This window comes from Diadema setosum, chromosome 2 (genome assembly GCF_964275005.1).
Source record: "Diadema setosum chromosome 2, eeDiaSeto1, whole genome shotgun sequence".
Taxonomy (NCBI): domain Eukaryota; kingdom Metazoa; phylum Echinodermata; class Echinoidea; order Diadematoida; family Diadematidae; genus Diadema; species Diadema setosum.
In genome coordinates this window covers 36,986,351-37,006,481 of record NC_092686.1, presented here as the reverse complement: position 1 = coordinate 37,006,481, position 20,131 = coordinate 36,986,351, and the positions used below count along the sequence as shown (strand labels likewise).

Genomic DNA, 20,131 nt, shown 5'->3' with positions numbered 1-20,131 from the left:
GCTCTCCGGCACGAGAGAGACCCGAAGCTCGGCGACTCGCCAGAGTATAACTCCATCATTCTATCATGCTGCATGCATCACTTTACACTTTTCTGGCTGCAAACAACGTTAGTATTCCTGTATCATGCAGACGCAGAGCATTCATGTGGAAACCTCAATCAGCAAAAAATGCCAAATAAAGGGCCGGATATGCAGAGTGGGCGGTTCTCTGAACTCCGATGGATCTCTCAACTACACAGTCGTGAGGAATGAATGAGGGGGTGTACAAAACCAGCAGTGGCATTTTTGAGAACTGTCTCTAACACTAGGATGATACTAGCACTGAGACTTCCATGAGGAACCATTTGAAGCTTTCTGTTTTTTTCAACATCTCGCAAAAATCCACTTCTTTCTACATTTAAAAAAAAAAAAATCCAAATTTGGAAGTGAATATTATGCTGTCATTAACGCTTTATAATATATGTGACCTTGCATCACAAAACGAACAAAAAGTCGCACGCCTTGATTTTATGTGAGGACTCAAAAAGGGTGAAATGGGTCAACCACGTCAATATTGAGTTTTTCATATTTTCTGAACTAACTACCTTTCTTCTACATTATCTTAAGTTTGGGGTCACAAAATGAATGGGAAAGTGCATTTTCAGCAGTATTTCTACAACTACAACTCAGTGACAAGTTGTCATAGATGTGACAAGCTACAGAAATCCTCGCATCTGATTGGCTGAGAGCAAATTTGTCATAGAAATGTGGCAGTTGTCACTGCTGACAAATTTTACCCCTGGTGTGCCTTAGCGGACCCTTTTCATTTCTTGATAACCCTTTGCACACTCCTCACTGTCAAGTCTGATAACTTTTGAAGAGATTAGGCTACTGCTTTGAAAGTTGGCATTAATCATGGACCGAATGTGTTAATAGAGCATCTTCAATTTCAACTTAATCTGATTATCTCTTCATTGCTGTTGCCCCAGTGGTTTACATCCTGTTTTTTGTCCCATTCATCACACAGCTAGCATGGTTTGGTAAAGATTAAGCACTTGAATAGACAGATGTGCTCTGTACTTCAGAGCCTCTTTTCTTGATTCACACTTTTCCAGAGTGTGTGCTTTCTTTCCAATATTTAGATAGGTTAGGAGAGTCCATTTCAATTGGCTATACATCATTTTAAAGCTTAGAGTCTGCTCTTTCAGAATGTGCCCTTAACTAAAAATCCATATCTGGCGACTTTTTGTTTGTTTTGTGATGCAGGGTCACATATATTGTTTGATACAGTGCTGATATCATGGCCCATCACTTCCACAACCAGAGGTATATTTTGTATTCCCTATTACTCTTTGCAGCTTATTGAACAATAAATTGCAAATTGCATTGAAATTGAACTTTTTTTCCCCTCTGTACACTTGCACTACTTGGTCAAGAAGAACTTTTTCATCTAAAGATTATAAAATCTTGGTAAAATTTACCCTCTATAGTTTAAAAACACGACAACTATTTTACCCAATATGCTTTATTGTGCTTATCTGTATCATCATACATAATACATTACGTCATTATGTGCCACTAAATTCTTGACCAATGTCTACCTAACAATCACTTTAAACCTACTTGTTGTGTCAACATCCGCAAAAGACACATTTAAGGAATCTCGAGGCATGATGTAAGGGTTCCATGCATTTAATCACGATCCATGTTGCAACTCCCTCACCTTCAACTCCATCATGAACTAGTCTTAATTCAGACTCTTTTAAGAATAGTAATCACAACACTACTTTAAGCAATTAGAAAAAAAAAATCAATACATGCTTCAGATTATAACAAGATAAGATAGGTCTACATACATATATGTTGCAAGTGGAGCCAGCAAGGTAGTAGAGTGAGGTTGCAGCATTAGTCACTGTCAGGCAATCTCTGACAGCCTGCAAGAAGGAGTCTTCAATGTCCCTCATGCTGAAGACGCAGATGGCCGATTCTCCACTTGACGAGCTGCCAAAGGGCTCAGAGGAGGAGAATGTCGCATACAGAACTTTCTCGGATGCCGACTCCAGACCCAGCGACTGCTGCAAGGCGCCACCAGCTGCCCCGACACTCACAGCCTGCAATAAGTTGTAGTGACTAGAATCCGCACTGCCACAGTGCAGCGTAATCTCAGTGTACGATCTGAACGTGTCGTCGACGTTGGGGCAAACTCTCGCAAGTTTGCTGAAGTACTGGCCATTCCTATCCTCCTGGTTCAATGCATAGTAAACGAATCCACCGTAGGTGAATGCATCCTTGTACTGTATCTGGAAGTCGTTCACATTGACATCTCCCAACGCAAAGAAGTTCACAGAGCCACTGTCGAACAAAAACGAATATTCGATGTACCACCTACTGACTGGATGAATGATAGATGGAAAATCCACACTCAGGGTGTTGGCCACAAAGAGTGCCTCTGTGCCATCCTGACCTGGTGCAACCACTCCAGCAGAAGTAAGTTCCATGGGATCCCCTGGCACCACTACCACCATACCGATCTCGTCGGGGTTCAGTACTTGCGATATCCTGCTGAGATCTCTCTGCTCACACAGGCCATCCCGGCTTTTGCAAATGATCAAGCTACCTGCATCGCCTGCAGCAATTGCGAGAATCTTGGCAACGTCGTGGCACAGATCGTCGCCAGCGCACTCTGCACCCGTAGCAATGTCGCTTTCCTGCACTGTCAAGTTTAGTGCTAATCTGTACAAGTATTTGTCTGCTGCTAAGTACACACTGCCTGTCCTGCTATCAACAACGAATTTAGTCAGTGACGTTGCTTCTCCTTCTGGTTGAGCAAAGGAAGCGATGTTGTAGGCATCCAAGATTCCTGAAGAAGAGGCAACTTCAGACACAGCAATGAACAGCAGCAGAAGAAGATTCACTAGGAATCTGTGAGTCCCCCTAAGTGGATTTGACAGGTGACAAGAAGTCATCTTTGGGCTGGTACTGTTCTTCTTTTCCAACACGTCATCAGCAGTCACCTGCAAAGAACAAGACAGAATGTCGTGAGAGATATGAAATGACTTACTTATACAATGGACTCAATTTAGCTCACTATAAAAGACCACAGAGTTTAAATTTGCATGACACAGTCATGGGGCTGGAAGCACACTAAACTTCAGAATTTTGAGACAACCTTGGCTTTCAAAATGCATGAAGCACTGGATAGACATTTGGGAGATCACCCTCTGACAAACTGCAGGTGTGACCTCTGGAGCGAATCAACGCAGGTGAGTGACTTTTCATTGTTTCCACAACACAGAAATTCCTGACAATTGTCAAGGTTTACATCAGGTGAGACGAAAGCGAGTCATCCTCTGACAGGCATTTGCACATCGGGGTCAGTAAACCATGACAAGAGTAGAAAGAAAAGTTGAGAATAAATGCAAATCGGATTTCAAAAGAAAATATCAGAGACATGCCAGGTTCTTAACCCGCTGAGGACGAGTCCAGAGTATACTAGGGCAGGTGTCTATGGGAAATGCGTGTTGTAGCAAAATCAAACCGTCCTCAACGGGTTAATGTATTAAAGGTCAATACACCTGGGTATGGTTCCTGGGCACACTGGATTATTATCATCAGAAGTATTTTTTAACACTCTAGTTACATTCAGATGGTGATCATTAATTTCCAATTTTTAGCTCACTTCAAGGTTACAAGTGTAAGTTATATCGCATGTAGTTTATCATCGATAAGCACCTGTCGCCACAACTACGAGCGAGTCCTCTCGATGATACAACCTCAGAACAGGAAGTTCGTGATGACCCCAGTATGAGGAGCACTGTATTTATATTAGGGAGGTTGACATGGAAGCAAAAGGGAATGGGGATCAAAGAGAGGTCACATTTACATTAGAGTTGGTTGATTTTGGTATCCACACAATGTTAACTTTGAGTGGGGACCTCCTGCAGCTCCTGGATAGAGCATTAACCCTGAGAAATCTTGTGATTCTTTTTGAGTTCACTTCAAGTTGGCTTACAGTCTGTACCTTTGCGTGCATCTGCACGGTACTTAAAGGGGAAATCCAGTCCAAATATAAGTTAGTCTAATAAAAAAAAAAAAGTAAAATCTTACAAGTTCAATGGTAAAAAATTTGACTGAAATTGGATGAAAAATACAGAAGTTATGACATTTTGAAGTTTTGCTAATTTCTGCAAAACAGTTCTTGTATAGTGGATATGAATATGCAAATGAGTGAGCTAACCATGTCATAACTTCATAATTTTCCATTGATCGTGTACAAAAAAAAAAAAATGATGAAAATTCAATGTTTCTGTCTTTGAAGTCTGAAACATGATGTTACAGTGTATTCCACGTTGAATATGGTTGAATCTGTCTATGACATCATCTGCCAATCACTTTTAAAGTATTGATGTGACTAACAAAAGACATCAGAATGCACCTTCCCCTAGACTAACCATAGAATAACTTGCATATTTCCATACAATGCTTTTTGATAACTATATTGAATTGGTAACATGGAAAAATGCAAATTACGGTAAAAGTGGATATTTTCGCATGAGTAATTTTCTGCGCTCGGCCTGGTAACACGAGGTTCACGTGTTTTTGATTGCGCGGAATCAAGAAATGAACTATTGAAACATATACCAAGCAAAAATAATCACATGCTTCTATTTTTGTGCTGGTGTCTAGTCGCGCAAAATGTGCAAAAATTTCAGTACCGCAAACAAATTTCACTTGAACATTATGCTCAAATGAAGGGAAGATGCATGCTAAGATGTCTATTGTAAATCATATTTGTACTTCAGCAATGATTAACAGACAATGTCATTGACAGAATCTTGGTTTGGAAGATTTTTTTTGTGGGCGTACCCAAATTATCTGAAGAAAGTATTCAAGTAATCTGCAGAAAAAGAGTCGAAAAAATCATTGGTATGCATTTAAATACTAATTTGGCCATGTAGGTGATAATCGATGTATTACAGATTAACAAGTCAACATGCCTTTGTCTTGCATAGGTCCTCTAGGGAACCAACTACTGCCGAGACGGACTACAGAACAATAGGACAGCAGCTTGGCACTAGGCCTCATGGAAGCCTCCACAAGCTCTCCCGAGATCACGAAATATTTGCCAAATACGGCCATAGCTTGGACACGCAGATGAATACAGACCTGCCCAACTCGCTGGGACAGAGTTTGGAGTTGAACGACCCCCCTGGGGGATGGGAGTTTGACCGAGTTTTGGGATCAGTGGCAGGCCTCTGGTGAGGAATGTCCCTGAATAGTCCTCACTGTTGCTGGTTTAGATTCCATTTCACACTAGAATGATATGCATTGGGAGCAAGTATCAATGCAAAGCCCTTAGATTGTCTCCATACACTAAGTGTGTTTCCTACCCTCCTACATCTCAAGCAAAGTGACTGCAAAGTCTGTACTATTTAATGGATGAAAATTTTTTAGAACATGTTCATTAGCTTTAAAGAAGCACATGAAAGTTCTATATGCCTTCTTTACCAAAAAAACCGCAAGCAAATAAATATTGTCCAAAAGTCATGTCAAGACAGAAATTTTAATGTTTTCACACACATCAGCCAATCTCGAGCTGAAAAACCTCACTCCATGTCAATGTCGACTGATAGATTTGGTATGGTAAATACCAAACATACAGGGCAGAAGAATATTGATGTCGATAAGACATACAATAAAAATGTAACTTTCACATGGTAAATAAAAGTTCCGTATGTTCTTTATGACACATTAATATCAGATGAAAAAACATGAGAAGATCATGGTATCCCTATTTTAGCTGGCATGAGATTATTAGAAATCATTTTTTTTTTTTGGGGGGGGGGGAGGGGGAGGATAGGGGTTCAAAACTGAGCAAAATAACTTCCCCATCCTCTATAGCCATAACAAAAATCATGACTCAATTATTACATTCCTACAATTATCTGACACAATCACATGCTGTTGTGTGTGGTTTTTTTGTTTGTTTGTTTGTTTGTTTGTTTGTATGTTTGTCTGTCTGTTTGTTTGTTTGTTTTGGTGGAGGGTGAAGAATATGTGCAGGTCACAACTTGGGAGAAAATTTACCTCATCACTTCATCTAATACTCATACCACGTGTAATTGGGACAAATTCACTAAAAGCAGTTTCCTAATTCCAAAAAAAAAAAATGACGCACACAAAAAATTATTCTCATATCATGTCTGATATAATGAAACTCACATCATTCTTTAATTTGAGTTTGTGTAGTTTATTACAGTAAACCTCAACCTGGAGTACATGTACATTTTTGTAAGGGGGAAACAGTAGGCCTACATTGTGTATATACCACATTCAACTTATTTATTTAGTGTGAATGGGGCAAGAGATTTGCACAGAGGAAATCAGAGGCATCAAACTGCCTTCCTCTCTCCAGACTCATCTTTCACTTGCAATATTGGAAGAATGGCGCAGAAATGAGCCCACTTTCCATCTAACCCAACTGCCTTTTAGATACTGATATCAGAACAGAAGTTCTGGTTGCTGCACTTGTTGTTAACATTCTTTTTCTTTTTTTTTTCTTTTTTTTTGTGTCAACTTGACCTTGAATCATGAGCACATTTAAAGGTCTAGTTTACCTTTGGGAGCAGTGTTTTAAAAAATGTTCACGATATCACTTTTGATGCATGTATGTACTTTAAGGTATGTGTAGGTCAGTTGTATTACAAAATATCCTACCATAGAAATTTTTGCAATAAAACCTAAAATATAAGGAGATATCACTATTTTTCTCATTAAACCATAACTGTAGACAGTTTTGTCTGGAAGCGCTTTTTATAATAACTACTGTTCACATTTTTAACTATACTTGACATTGATTATACTGGTTCAAATTTTTATGTTTTTTTTTTTTCTATCCCCAACTCACATTTTAGAACCATTTTGAAGCACTAATGATGGGTTTTTGTTTCATCTGCAAATGGTAAATCATGCCTTTGTTAAAGCAAATTGCACCCGAAGTCCCTGAAACACTTGAAATGGAGTTAAAGGGGCCTACACAGCTGCAGAGCATACACCATCTTTATGACAAACATCTTATAAAATGCATTGCACTACTGATAGACACAAGAGAGGCAGCGATGTTGATTCCATTATAATCATGATTGTATCAAATAACATGAAACATGCTCGGTACATATGCCTATACACCCCGCTTCCTGCCTTGTAATTTATGTAAACCATTCAGCTTAAATCACTCTTACATCTGCCTTCTACAAGAGCTTTCTTATACAAAGTATATAAGTCATAAGATCACAACATGATGAAGTCCATATTTCTACACATTTTTATACATTCACAAGAAGCATTGTATCCCAGTAATCAATACTTCACTAACTCGTTGAGGACGGACTGATTTTGCTACAACAATATACGCTTTACCATATGAGACACGTGCCCGAGTATACTCGAGGCACGTCCTCAACAGGTTAAGGCCATGTCACATATACATTGTACATTGTACATATAGGCCTAGACAAATAAATATATATGAATGCACACATAGTATAAACAGTATTTTGATGTAATATGACCACCATCATATACTCTATTATGTAGGCCTACAATGTACAGTAGGCCTTTATCAAATCAAATCATATGCCAATACCACAAGCTAAGTATGATTTCAAGTTCAATAGTAACCAAAAAAAAAAAAATAACAACAAATAAAGCAGTCAAATACTGATGGAAGGATGAATGATCAGCCATCTTCACACCACCATTTCAATGAGGAAGAAACATAAAGACGTTTAAGGCATGATTTTAAACTTTGATGCAAACAACACCAAGATACCACAGATACATGTATGATTGCCGATATAGGCCTACACAATCATGTCCAGGATTCAGTGATTCACAGTCTGTCTAGTTTCCTCTATTATGTAGTCTTTATTTCAAGAGGAAGAGGAGTAAACAGGAAATATTATATACATATCAGAAACAAACAGAGCAAGACACAAGCAGTACGTGTAGGGCTACATACATTGTAGGTCAATTACATGGCCCTCTTGAACTGCCCTGACCGTTAACTATGCTTTCAAATTGCTCTTTTGGCAAGGGGAGTTTTAGATGCTCCCTGCCACGGTTAACCTTCTTTTGTAGACAACTGCTATCTGTCTCATGCCCCATAAGGCAATCATAGTCAAGGTTACCTCTGTAGATGCAGGCAGGGATTACTGCGGTTGTCATGGTGATCGAAATAGTGCCATTCATTTATTCCCCGGCAGTGTGTACGCTCCAACACTTCGGCATCTTGTGCCAAAAACATTGGCAATGAGGAAAAAAAAGAACTCCCTTCTTTTTTTACCCCCTGCCAGGTTAGATCCTTAACAGTCAAATGTGGCTTTTAACAGTGATACCTTGCATTTCATGTCTTCTCAACATAAAGATGAGAAATAAAATGTCACACAAAAATCATGCTCCTTATGACCAAAAGGTATAATGCCACTGACATTTTAATCAAACAAGTTGTTATGGTCACAACAAAGTTATAAAAATGATATCAAAGCACTTAGGTGTAAGTCAGGTTCATATGTCTCTCTATAAAAGGTTAAGTCTTTAAATCACAATGATAGAACCAAACACCTCTGTAATTGTGTGTGTGTGTATGTGGATGAAAACACAATTTGAAGAAAGTGTTGTTTCGCGTAGTACTCACCTGCAAATTATTCTTTACATACATGCGGTCATCATGCTGTCTTGGGCCTACGTAATTATAATTCTTTTTCATACTACTGGTTACCCACATCCTACCCCTTTCTAAGGGACTGACATTAACTGCCCTTTAATATCAACAAGTCAAGACAAATTTTTCACCGGCATTCCCGAAATACTGTATCGCTACACCCAAGAAATGTTGGGGATTCAAAAGTGATTGCACTATAGATAGGAAAGGGCTTGGAAAGAAGCAGAGAATCATTTCCTGTATAAAAGAGGTAATAGCCACAAACTCGATAATGGCATTCACACAGACAAAGCAGCGGTACAACCATAGAAATCCAAATCTCAAGGTTTTTTTGCACCACTTAAATGGATGGTATAGTTTTGGTTGAGATGGTGATTCAGGTTTTAACTTCTTGCAAGAAAATAAAAAACCACTTATATGAAATAATTAAGATCATACAATTCTAAGAGGAATTGAAAGTTTATCTGAAGAAAATTGGTTTTGATGTGGCTAAGAAATCCAAAAACAAAGAGGTCCTAATGAAAGGTGGGACCCATCTTTTACTACAATGTACATTGTAGGACCACTTTGTTTTACTTTGTTTTGGGATGTCTCAGCCATTTTAAAACTAATTTTCATCAGATAAACTTTTAATTCCTCCTAGAATTGTATGTTAATTATTTCAGATTCAGATTCAGATTCAGAATCAGATCGTTTATTGTCATGCACTACGGCATAAAAATCTTTGCAACAGTCTCCATTAAAAATTTCACATGTAAAGGAAAATAAAAATGTATACATAACTGAAGGACAAGTAACATAACACTAAACAAAGTACAGCAAGTACACGTATTGTAATAATCAAAATATTGCACTTGGTCCCTGCACATGTACATGACTTATCTTATTACACGCAAAAAGCATGCATGGCTCATGACCCTACCCATCCAACACTCAAAAACAATACACGCAAACATATATATGCACCACTTAAATGGATGGTATAGTTTTGGTTGAGATGGTGATTCAGGTTTTAACTTCTTGCAAGAAAATAAAAAACCACTTATATGAAATAATTAAGATCATACAATTCTAAGAGGAATTGAAAGTTTATCTGAAGAAAATTGGTTTTGATGTGGCTAAGAAATCCAAAAACAAAGAGGTCCTAATGAAAGGTGGGACCCATCTTTTACTACAATGTACATTGTAGGACCACTTTGTTTTACTTTGTTTTGGGATGTCTCAGCCATTTTAAAACTAATTTTCATCAGATAAACTTTTAATTCCTCCTAGAATTGTATGTTAATTATTTCAGATTCAGATTCAGATTCAGAATCAGATCGTTTATTGTCATGCACTACGGCATAAAAATCTTTGCAACAGTCTCCATTAAAAATTTCACATGTAAAGGAAAATAAAAATGTATACATAACTGAAGGACAAGTAACATAACACTAAACAAAGTACAGCAAGTACACGTATTGTAATAATCAAAATATTGCACTTGGTCCCTGCACATGTACATGACTTATCTTATTACACGCAAAAAGCATGCATGGCTCATGACCCTACCCATCCAACACTCAAAAACAATACACGCAAACATATATATATATAGGTTCATGTAAGTGGTTCCTAAATAATCTTACGAAAAAAGTTTATACCTGAATCCCCATCTCAACCATAACTATACCATCCCTTTAAGAGAGACAGACATATACTGCTACTTGCCATTCTTGATAATTTGTCGACCAAACTGCGCACACCCAAAATCTACCGAAACTTATTGGTGACTCTTACCCTTGTGTTCGGATGCAGTTCAATCTTCTTGCATGTGTTGAATGAAGGGACAAACCATTTTTCGAGATCTTTTGCTCCAGTGTTCACATACCAAACCATGGTGCCAGTTATCACGAGTTATCAAAATAACCACAAGATTTCAAGGGATTTGGAATGCAATGCTGATTGCTCTATTTTGTGGGATTTTAATGTTCACACAAGCAAAAATCTTGAGATTTGTATCCTGCTAATTTTTCCATCGGTGCGAATCCCACTATTGAGGTCCTAGGAAGAGAGAAATTGAGGAAGAAAGAGAAGAGTCCACTAATTGTATATCACATTATAAGTGCCCCTGCACCTCAAAACAAACAAAAAGTCGCCAGAAATGAATTTTTAATTAAGACAATATTCTGAAAGAGCAGACTTTAAGCTTTAATATGATGTATAACTCAAATCAAATGGACTCTCCTAACCTATCTAAACATTGGGAAGAAAGCACAAACTCAGGAAAAGTGTGAACTGAGAAAAGAGGCTCTGAAGTACAGTGTCTATTCAAGTGCTTAACCTTTACCAAACCATGCTGGCTGTGCGATGAAAGGGACAAAAACAGGAAGTAAACCACCAGAGTAACAACAATGAAGGGATTATCAGATTAAACTGAAATTAAGCATGCCTCATTAACACATTCTGTCCATAATTAATGCCAACTTTCAAAGCAGTAGCCTTATATCTTCAAAAGTTATTAGAGTTGAAAGTGAAGAGTGTGGACACGGTTTTTCAGAAATGAAAAAGGGATTCTAAAGACACACGTAATCATATTCTACCAAAAATGTTCCGAGATAAACTGCTAAAAAACACACTTTCCTGCCCGTTTTATGATACCAAATTTTAGCATAGTGTTAGAGAAGACCCGCTCTTTCAGAAAATATGAAAAAGTCAAGTTCGACTAGGTTGACCCATTTCACTTATTTTCAGTCCTCACGCAAAATCAGTGTGTGCGACTTTATGTTCGTTTTGAGGTGCACGGTCACATATATTCAAGCTTACTTGACATTTTGCACAAAAGCATACATGACAAGAAGTCACGAGAGTCTCTCCTGAAGACTAACTAGCAGAAATGTGTTGGGGTGACACAAAGTAGAACAGAAAAAGCAGGGGGGGGGGGATAATCTGTCCGAATGATCTACAGTGCAACCACTCGCTAAATGCATCAGTGGCCCTCGTGTGGCTGAAGCTTTTACCCGACCAATGAAACTGATACATGTGACCTGCTGCGATATGATCTACGCTTTTATTTGGTTAAGCGTCAGTTCCAGACAGAGATGTATGGTGATTCCATGGCGACGACGACGGGTTCGGACGACGGACAGACACATCTTTCTCGCTTTGAAGATTTATGTGTTTCCCCGTCTGCAAAGACTTTATACTTTCTTGAGAGAACACACACAAAAAATAAAAAAATGAGGGTTGTGCTTAAGACTTACCCAACATAGCAATTATTTGTTCTGCATTCACGCACACATAAACTGATAACTGTCATAAATATCTTGTGGCGGTTCCCTCCTGGTTTACAGAATTAGCTCTACCACTTCCAGAGAGTATTATTAAACCCAAGGAGAATTTAGATTTGAAATACAACAGTACTGTCTTTGTAAAAGGTATCTCTGCTTTGAAATCTATCACATTTTTACAGCTCAACTCTATCCAGAACTCTCCACACATTGTTCAGGACATGGTATTGTCCGGGAAAATGTAATCTCTTTTATTTTTCACATTTGACAGCCTGCCTATAAAGATTCCACTGTACTTCTTTGAAATATGAATGATACCTCATTCTGCTCTAAGCTGCTTTGCAACCATGGGTATAACTAATGCATCCAATTCCTTGGAGACTGTATTTTGCTGCAACAAAATCAAACATTGTTGATAATATGGTATATCCCCACACACACTACACACACAAACACACACACACACACACACACAAACAAACAAACATGCACACACAGAAATAAACAGGATCAAGCAAACGCACCTGAGAAATGGCATCTGGAAAATCACTGCATCATTCATGCAGATGTTCCATGCAGCTCTCCACAAATTACTGTACGAGCTGAAATTTTCGCGTACAGATACATGTATTTTCGCGAATTGCTACTGGGAGGACATTTGCGCGTGTTGTTAATTTCGCGGTTGCGACGGTCTAACTGAACTTAACTATTTGCGCGTTGTTATATTCGCGTGTTGTTATTTTCGCAGTTCAAAGGCGATTCGCGAAATTCGCGAAAATAAAACCACTGCGAAAATTTCAGCTCGTACAGTACTACCTGGTACTTTGTTTAAAAACTTAAACTGCACTATACACTGCATAATCATTCTGTAATTTCTGCTTTGTTCAACACTGCTACATTCTACTAATAGTCTTCCCAAAAGGTATAATATAACAAGTATTTGAATGTGAATTATATTTGACCATTGAAATTGTTTGAAAACACATTGTTACAGGCATAATTTACCATTTGCTGAAGAAACGATAACCCAGCATTAGTGCTTTAAAATACATTGTAGTTCTAAAATGTGAGTTAGGAATAGAAACAACCACTGTAAAACTTTGAATCCGTATAATTGATGTTAAGTATTGTTAAATACACAAAATGTGAACAATGGTTATGATAAAAATGTTTCCCGACTAAACCGTCTATAGTTACGTTTAATGAGAAAAATACTGATATCTCCTTATATTTTAGGCTTTATTGCAAAATTGTAATACTGGTATGTTAGGATGTTTTCTGATACAACAGACAGGTCTACATATATGCATCAAATGTGATATCTTGAACATTTTTTAGATCACTGCTCCCAAAGGTAAACAGGACCCTTGATATAAATGCTAAAATGATTGCAAATAATAGCAAATGTTCATTTTTTATATAAAAAAAAAATACCAACTTTATTCATAAAACCTGTTCGTATGCCATATTTTGTATCCAAGTTAGTTGCCCTAACGTGCCATATTTTGTATCTCCTGCAAAGATTTACCGCTCAAAATTTATGCATTAGTTTGGCCAATTTCATTTAGCTGTCGGTGGCTGGGTAGTACTTCAATGAATCGTCGTATTATGGCAAAATGTAGACAATCTCTCCCTGAATATACATTCTTTTTATTCTCAATTCCCCACTGAAACCTATAGATTTCAGTTCTGATCAAAATCTTACATTAGGGAGAAAATTGTGTGATCCAGAGGACTTTGTTGTAAGCTTGAAACTTAGACCTGCTATACATTTGTATTATCCTCAAAGCATAGCTGGGAAAATATAGGAAAGACTACTTTACAGAATGTATTTGTGTAGAGTGGTTTTCAGTAAGCTAAAAGCGTTTTCAGTAAGCTAAAAGCATTTTCAGACCAGGCAAAAATATGAAGTGGAATAGAGAGGGTTTTTTTTTTCATATGACATTTTGGGTGTAGATAGAAAATATCAAAAAATATCTCAAAGTGAAATCTAAATACAGTGCAATCAATGTGAGAGCTCTGTGGATACCCCTGAGAGTGTTTTGGAAGCACAATGTTATGATTTTACTCAGATTCACTGTGGATTTTTTTTTTTAAGGCAAGGCAAAGTGAGAAGTTTCCAGACTTTTGAATTAATACTTCTTAAAACCTTCCTGTATATTGTTCAGTTGAATATCCTCTCTTTTGTTGGATTCGGGACAACAGAACATCCTAAATATATGACTTCAAATTATCAGTTTCACTTCTTCACAGACAGGCCTATAAACTTAAAGCCGAAAAGAAAAACACCTGTATAATAGGAGAAATGTCTCTAAAGCTATTCCAGTTACCTCCACACACAGAAAGTAACAGACAATGCTGCCGCTACAATCAGGGATTCCCATTCCTGCTTCAATCTCGTGGTTCAGTCTTTGGGAATTCACCCAACCTTTCTCTCTCTCCAACACAAAGTACCTTTTATTGATCTTTGACAAAATCCCCCTCACTGTAATCCGTGCATGAAGAGCCGAGGAACGATAACTTACATGAGGATTTAACAAACCGAATGAGGGAAGGGGTGGTGGTGGTGGGGGGGGGGGGGGGGAGAGAGAAGAAGGGGAAATGCTTCTCTCCTCCTTCGCGGGAAGACGAAGATGTGCGCAGCAAAGTGTGAAAAAAGATAAATCCACTATTGTCCCATCAATAGCTTCCTTGAGAACATTTTATCTGCATCTGCAGGGCTTACTGTTGGGCAACCAAACAGCTCATGAGGAAATAAGCGCCAACCGCTGAGGCCAGATTAGGGCTGCTCGGATCCAAAGCATCCACAGCAGTGCCTTTTTTGTGCGTGAATTCCCAACAGCTGTTTATATCTCCTCTGCAATTCTAACACCTATACATTCCGATCACGAGATATGCACACATCGTTAGCTTGCATGTACACAAATTTACATGTATGTGTGTACATATCTATGCAAACACATACACACATACAATGTATCATTGCCATCCTGTCTGTATGACACAAGATTTGTAGATAAACAAAAACAACTGCAAGCAAGAATTACAGTCTGCAGTGTTGCATAATCAGGACAGCGGATAATCGGGATAGAGAATAGAGTTTCCTCCCAGCAGGTTTCGTCGTATTATCGGCATGCACCTAAAACACAAGTCAGCAGAGGACACTTTTCATTTCATCAAATGGAGGAAGAAATATGAAGAAGAAAAAAAATACATGTGTATATATTATGTAATCAGAGAATAGCTACATTATCTCAGACTACATTAAAGAAGAACACAGCAGAATCAAGGTACGACCAAATTGAAAATAAAATCATATTAAGGTGAGTGAAGACAGTAATTTAACTTTCAAAACAATACCCCCTCTCCTCCTACCCCACCCCTCTCCCCCCCCCCCCCCCCCCAAAAAAAAAAAAATAACAAAACAGTTTGGGATCACTGAAACTCAAAGCAGGTGTAAATAACACAAAGAACAACAGATTCTCCAGTGTGTTTGTTACTTCCATCCAACTTACAAGTATTACTGGGATTTGAATTTCAATCAAGTACAGTACCACCATATAAAGATATCTAGCTAGAAGAGCAAGCTAAAGCACAATGCCCACCGTTATCTGCCCAAAATTTGCAGAGGTCAATGAAAATTGGTTCAAACGTAATCATACAGGAAGCACAGGCCCAGCTGACAGGACGTGATGGGGAAAGATATGCATAGAGTTGCTCTTAGAACCAATGGTACTACTTCCAAACAAGGAAAGGGAAATGATGATGAAGATAACCATTAATACCTATCCCAGTTACCTATCTGTAGTCTGTAATGGTCCCATCATGGAATCCTTAACCCGTTGCGGATGGTTTGATTTTGTTACAACGCGCATTTCTCATAGACGCTTGCCCGGGCATACACGGGACTCGTCCTCAACGGCTTAACTGCTCACTGTAAAGCATACTGTCTGATCAGTTCCTGTTATTCATTCCATTAAAGCACTAACAAATTTCATTATTGAGCAAATAGGTATAATTCTCATGATATTCTAAGCATCAGTATTTTGATTACGTACTGTTATTGATATTGATCACTTGTTTGTTATTGTTATTGATCACTTTAATACTTGAAATAATAATCAAATATCCATTATTAATATTATCATTCTAATTTTAATTGTTTCTTTTGACATTATTATTCACACATATACATAGACCTTATTTGGACAGAAACATTCACTGTGTCCTGACAAAGACTTTGAAACCAAGCAATAATCACACAATGAACTAGAAAAATGATTACAAATGAGTCATTAGGATAAGACAATCAGGAAGCACTGCCTGTTCACATTAATGGAACTAGGGTGATATTTGAGGGAAGATATTGCCTGCTCAGATGCTGAACCCAAAGCCAATTCTGTGAGGACTCGATATTTCATGAACCTTGGTCGCTCGGTCTACTTGTATTCCAACTACAATAGGAATGCACTCCATGCCATCATGATCCTCTCCGCTGCTCTCCAATTTTCAAATGCAAACACAGACGAGCAGGTGATGGGACTTGAAAAGTTTACACAGCGCAAAAAGACACACATGGGACTATTGTGCATGCTCTTCAGTTCCCTGACCATGAAATTGAAGCTACTCTATACACCGCCCCCTACACCCTAGTACATTCTACATGGCAGATATCTACTATGTATGAGCAATAATCCGCATTGGGCATACTCGAGATGAAATAAGCGATCGCTTTTCAGGCTCAGTGATGTGCTGATGGAGACAATGTGAATGAAATACTTGAAATAAAACAAAAAATTAACAGAAACATTCGCAGCCTGAATCTTTTGCGAATTGGAGTTGACAGCCTTTTTTGGTGCCAATATTGAAACTTTTATGAACTGGTGACTGGCATTCAATGCATTGTGCAGACAAAACCTTTCACACACATTTTACTTTTGCAAACTATGATGGCCTCGTGAAATTCGTGAAAGTTTCATGTACCCGTATTCGAAAACTTCTGGTTTTACAGCACTTGCCAATCCATCTGTGTCTTACAAAACTCCTTGCACAGATTTAAGAAATTATTCAACAAACTGCTGATGGAGCAAAAGGTACCCACTAATCAACAAAACCACCTTAATTGCTTCTAACTTGTCTATAATTCACATATTTAATGTCAAAATCTTATCATACATTTCACTTCAATTGACATCAAACTTCTGTAGTTGTTCCTGCTGATACAGCTACACTGATTAAGCATTTTCATGTTGTTAAAAATCAATGACAGTATGTATAATAAAAAAAAAAAACCTTCAATAATTAGCATTCAATTTGCACAAACAGCTTGGGTGCCTGTTTTGATTGCACCACGGTACATAGTATTGAACATTTGCAGCCTTGAGGGGCAGATGGGCGCCGGCAGTATAAATGTCTCACGAGACGGTCACTTCCATTACAATGGCGGCTGACAAGTAAGGGTAGTGTCCTCAGTGTGGCTGAAATAAGCTCACAATGGCTTCAAATGACAGTATGACACCGATGCGTTCAAATGTATAAATACACCCTCATAATGGTCTTAATGTAAACATTGATGAATTGCATATTATTCTTTCATCTTTTCTAAAATGGACAGACACATTAAGCCTGTTAGGCCTTTCTGTTGCATAATTTTGTTCCCGATTGTCTACTGGACTGTAAAGTACATTGTAGAAATGATGAATTCATGAACACAGTTTTTTTTTTAGGCAAAATTTGGTAAATCAAAAATAACTGCCCTGAAGAGAAACAACACCAAAAAGGCAGTCCCAGGCTTTATCACTACCAATTCACACACACACACACACACACACACACACGTCAAAATCTAGAATGTAGAATTCATCGTCTCATAGCAAATTTCTTTTTCTTAATTTACCTGTTAGTAGTTCACAGGCAAATTTGGCAAGGACTCATACGCAGGCTGTCAACTGACAGGCCAACTGGCCTACAGGCATCCGGGTGAGAAGAAGATGAAGAGGAAGTAGTTCACAAAATAACTTTTGCCACTGACTGGGAAAGTGACAAGACATTTTGCAATCGTACATGTGTAGGCGACTTGCCAGACTACATTGTAGCTGTAATGCGATAGTCACAAAAGGAGAATTAAATTCACAGAATAATGACTCTTTCTTCAGCAAATATATACAGTGGCAGAATGAGAGGAGAGGAAAAATAGCTATTCTGATATCAAATGTCCTCTTCAGATGACATCTGGTTAAAAAAAAAAAAAAAAAATGGAGAGGTTCATGGAAAGAAGGATGCAACCTTTAAGTACAAGTGCCTCTCACGGGACGGACAAATCATTGTATATGCAAGCCGCAAACGCTGCATTAAGAATCTGAAGCTGAAATGCGAGTAGATGGAGTGCGTTCAACCAGAATGACAATCATTTTTTTGATGCATAATTTCGGCGGAAGATGATCCAGAAGGCATGCTGAGGCATTGATAACACCACTGGAGTTACGAGGAGCATGTGTGCTCATCATACATATGCATCATACAGCCACTTAGTGGTATCAACCCCAGGGACCAAGGGAGAATATTCATGTAACGAAGTGGGAATGGCTGCGGTAATTAGATTTCATGTTCCATGAGAGACCAAGTATAAAAGGGAATGGACTGGCAAGCTCACTTTCAACCTTGTTTAGTCGGCTGCAAGTCTCATCAAACAACTTTTCCAGTAATGACACTGATGCAGATCTTCACACTAGTTACACTTAATTTAAATTACACCAATGCCATCATTTTTTTTTTTTTTTTTTTTGGGGGGGGGGGGGGCAAAACAAATTATTGCACTCAGAATTTGCTGCAAAAGATTTTTCCTAAAATTACTTTGCATGAAAAGAAATCAACATCTTCAAACCCATCATGAAGCTGTATATTTGGGATGTTTTTGTAAGAGATAGAATTTTCTTATGATAATGTCAGCTGTATGGTCAGATCTGTGAGGCCAAATGCCTCTTGGGGATGTAAAATTAGTTTACTGAACAAGTGGTTATTTACGAGCAAGTTGTTTTTCGCTCTCGGCTGGATGAGATGAATTTGCTGTGATTTTAATTTGGCGGAATCAAGACATTTAGTAATGGCACATACTGTACATTGTATGATGTGCAAAAATATTTGTATGTTTTTATTTTCGCACTTGTTTCTGATAGCGCGGAAATGCAAGAAAATTTCCACACCACAAAAATTTCTACTTTTACAGTATATGCAATACCAGGAACACTGTGTTTGATTGTTAATTGATGAGTTGAGAAACATTCCTATTCATTTAACATTTCATCATACTTATACACCCATAATGTGGGATGGCAGATAATCAACTTCAAACACTTCGATGAAAAGTGCACTTGTACTTTGCATTACTACTATTTCTTTTCATACTGTAGTACACAAAACTTGCAATACGGTACACTGCTTCAGTATTTCCGATTATGGTTTGAATGCCACTTGGTGAGTATTATCTCTGGCAAAATCGTCCCATATGCACGATTCCTTTTTGAAAATAGACCTTTCTTTTTCCAAGCTAGCTCAAAGTGCTGGACATGTACATGTAGTATGAGTTACAAGTAATTTAGCCTATAAAGCGCAAGTCAGATCTACAATTTTGTACTCCATTTTCGAGCTCACTGAAATAAATCGAGTAGAGTCACACACACACACACACACACACACACACACAAAAGGTATGTCAATATTACCCTTTAAGGGGAGTTGCAACTCTTTTGTTATCATGAAAACTTCTTCCTCAATTTTCAGCTTTGCACTGCTTTGTTTTGGTTCCACAAAGAAAGGATTTCTTCACAGAATTAAAAGTTTAACTAAGCCATCATAAAAAAAGTGGCAGGTTCTTCTAATTTCAAAGCATGCTCAAGAGTTTCCCTGGCAAAATGTATGCATGTATACCAACAAGCATGGGAGCTATATTATACTCATTTTCAGTTGAGAATCCCTTTCCTTCGTACGAAACTCCTGTCTCTAAGCATTGCTGTGTTTTGGTTCCAGTAAAATAGGAGTGGTTGTCCATTGTATTCAAAATTTCACAAAACCATGGGGGGGGGGGGCATCGCTAAATCTTTGAAACATTTTCAAAGGTTTCTCTACAGGCATTGTCTGCTATCATTACTTTTTTGAGAATAGC

The 20,131-nt window shown here is 38.1% G+C and overlaps 1 protein-coding gene across 1 annotated transcript in view; it reads right to left on the bottom strand.

Moving 5' to 3' along the window:
• The window catches only part of LOC140244671 (plexin-A4-like), a 151,537-nt gene that overhangs the window by 112,999 nt on the left and 18,407 nt on the right, over nt 1–20,131 (bottom strand). Inside the window, exon 2 of the mRNA XM_072324295.1 lies at nt 1,836–2,993. Within this exon, the coding sequence (XP_072180396.1) occupies nt 1,836–2,945 (1,110 nt within the window). The 5' untranslated portion in view covers nt 2,946–2,993. The remainder of the gene's footprint in view (nt 1–1,835; nt 2,994–20,131) is intronic.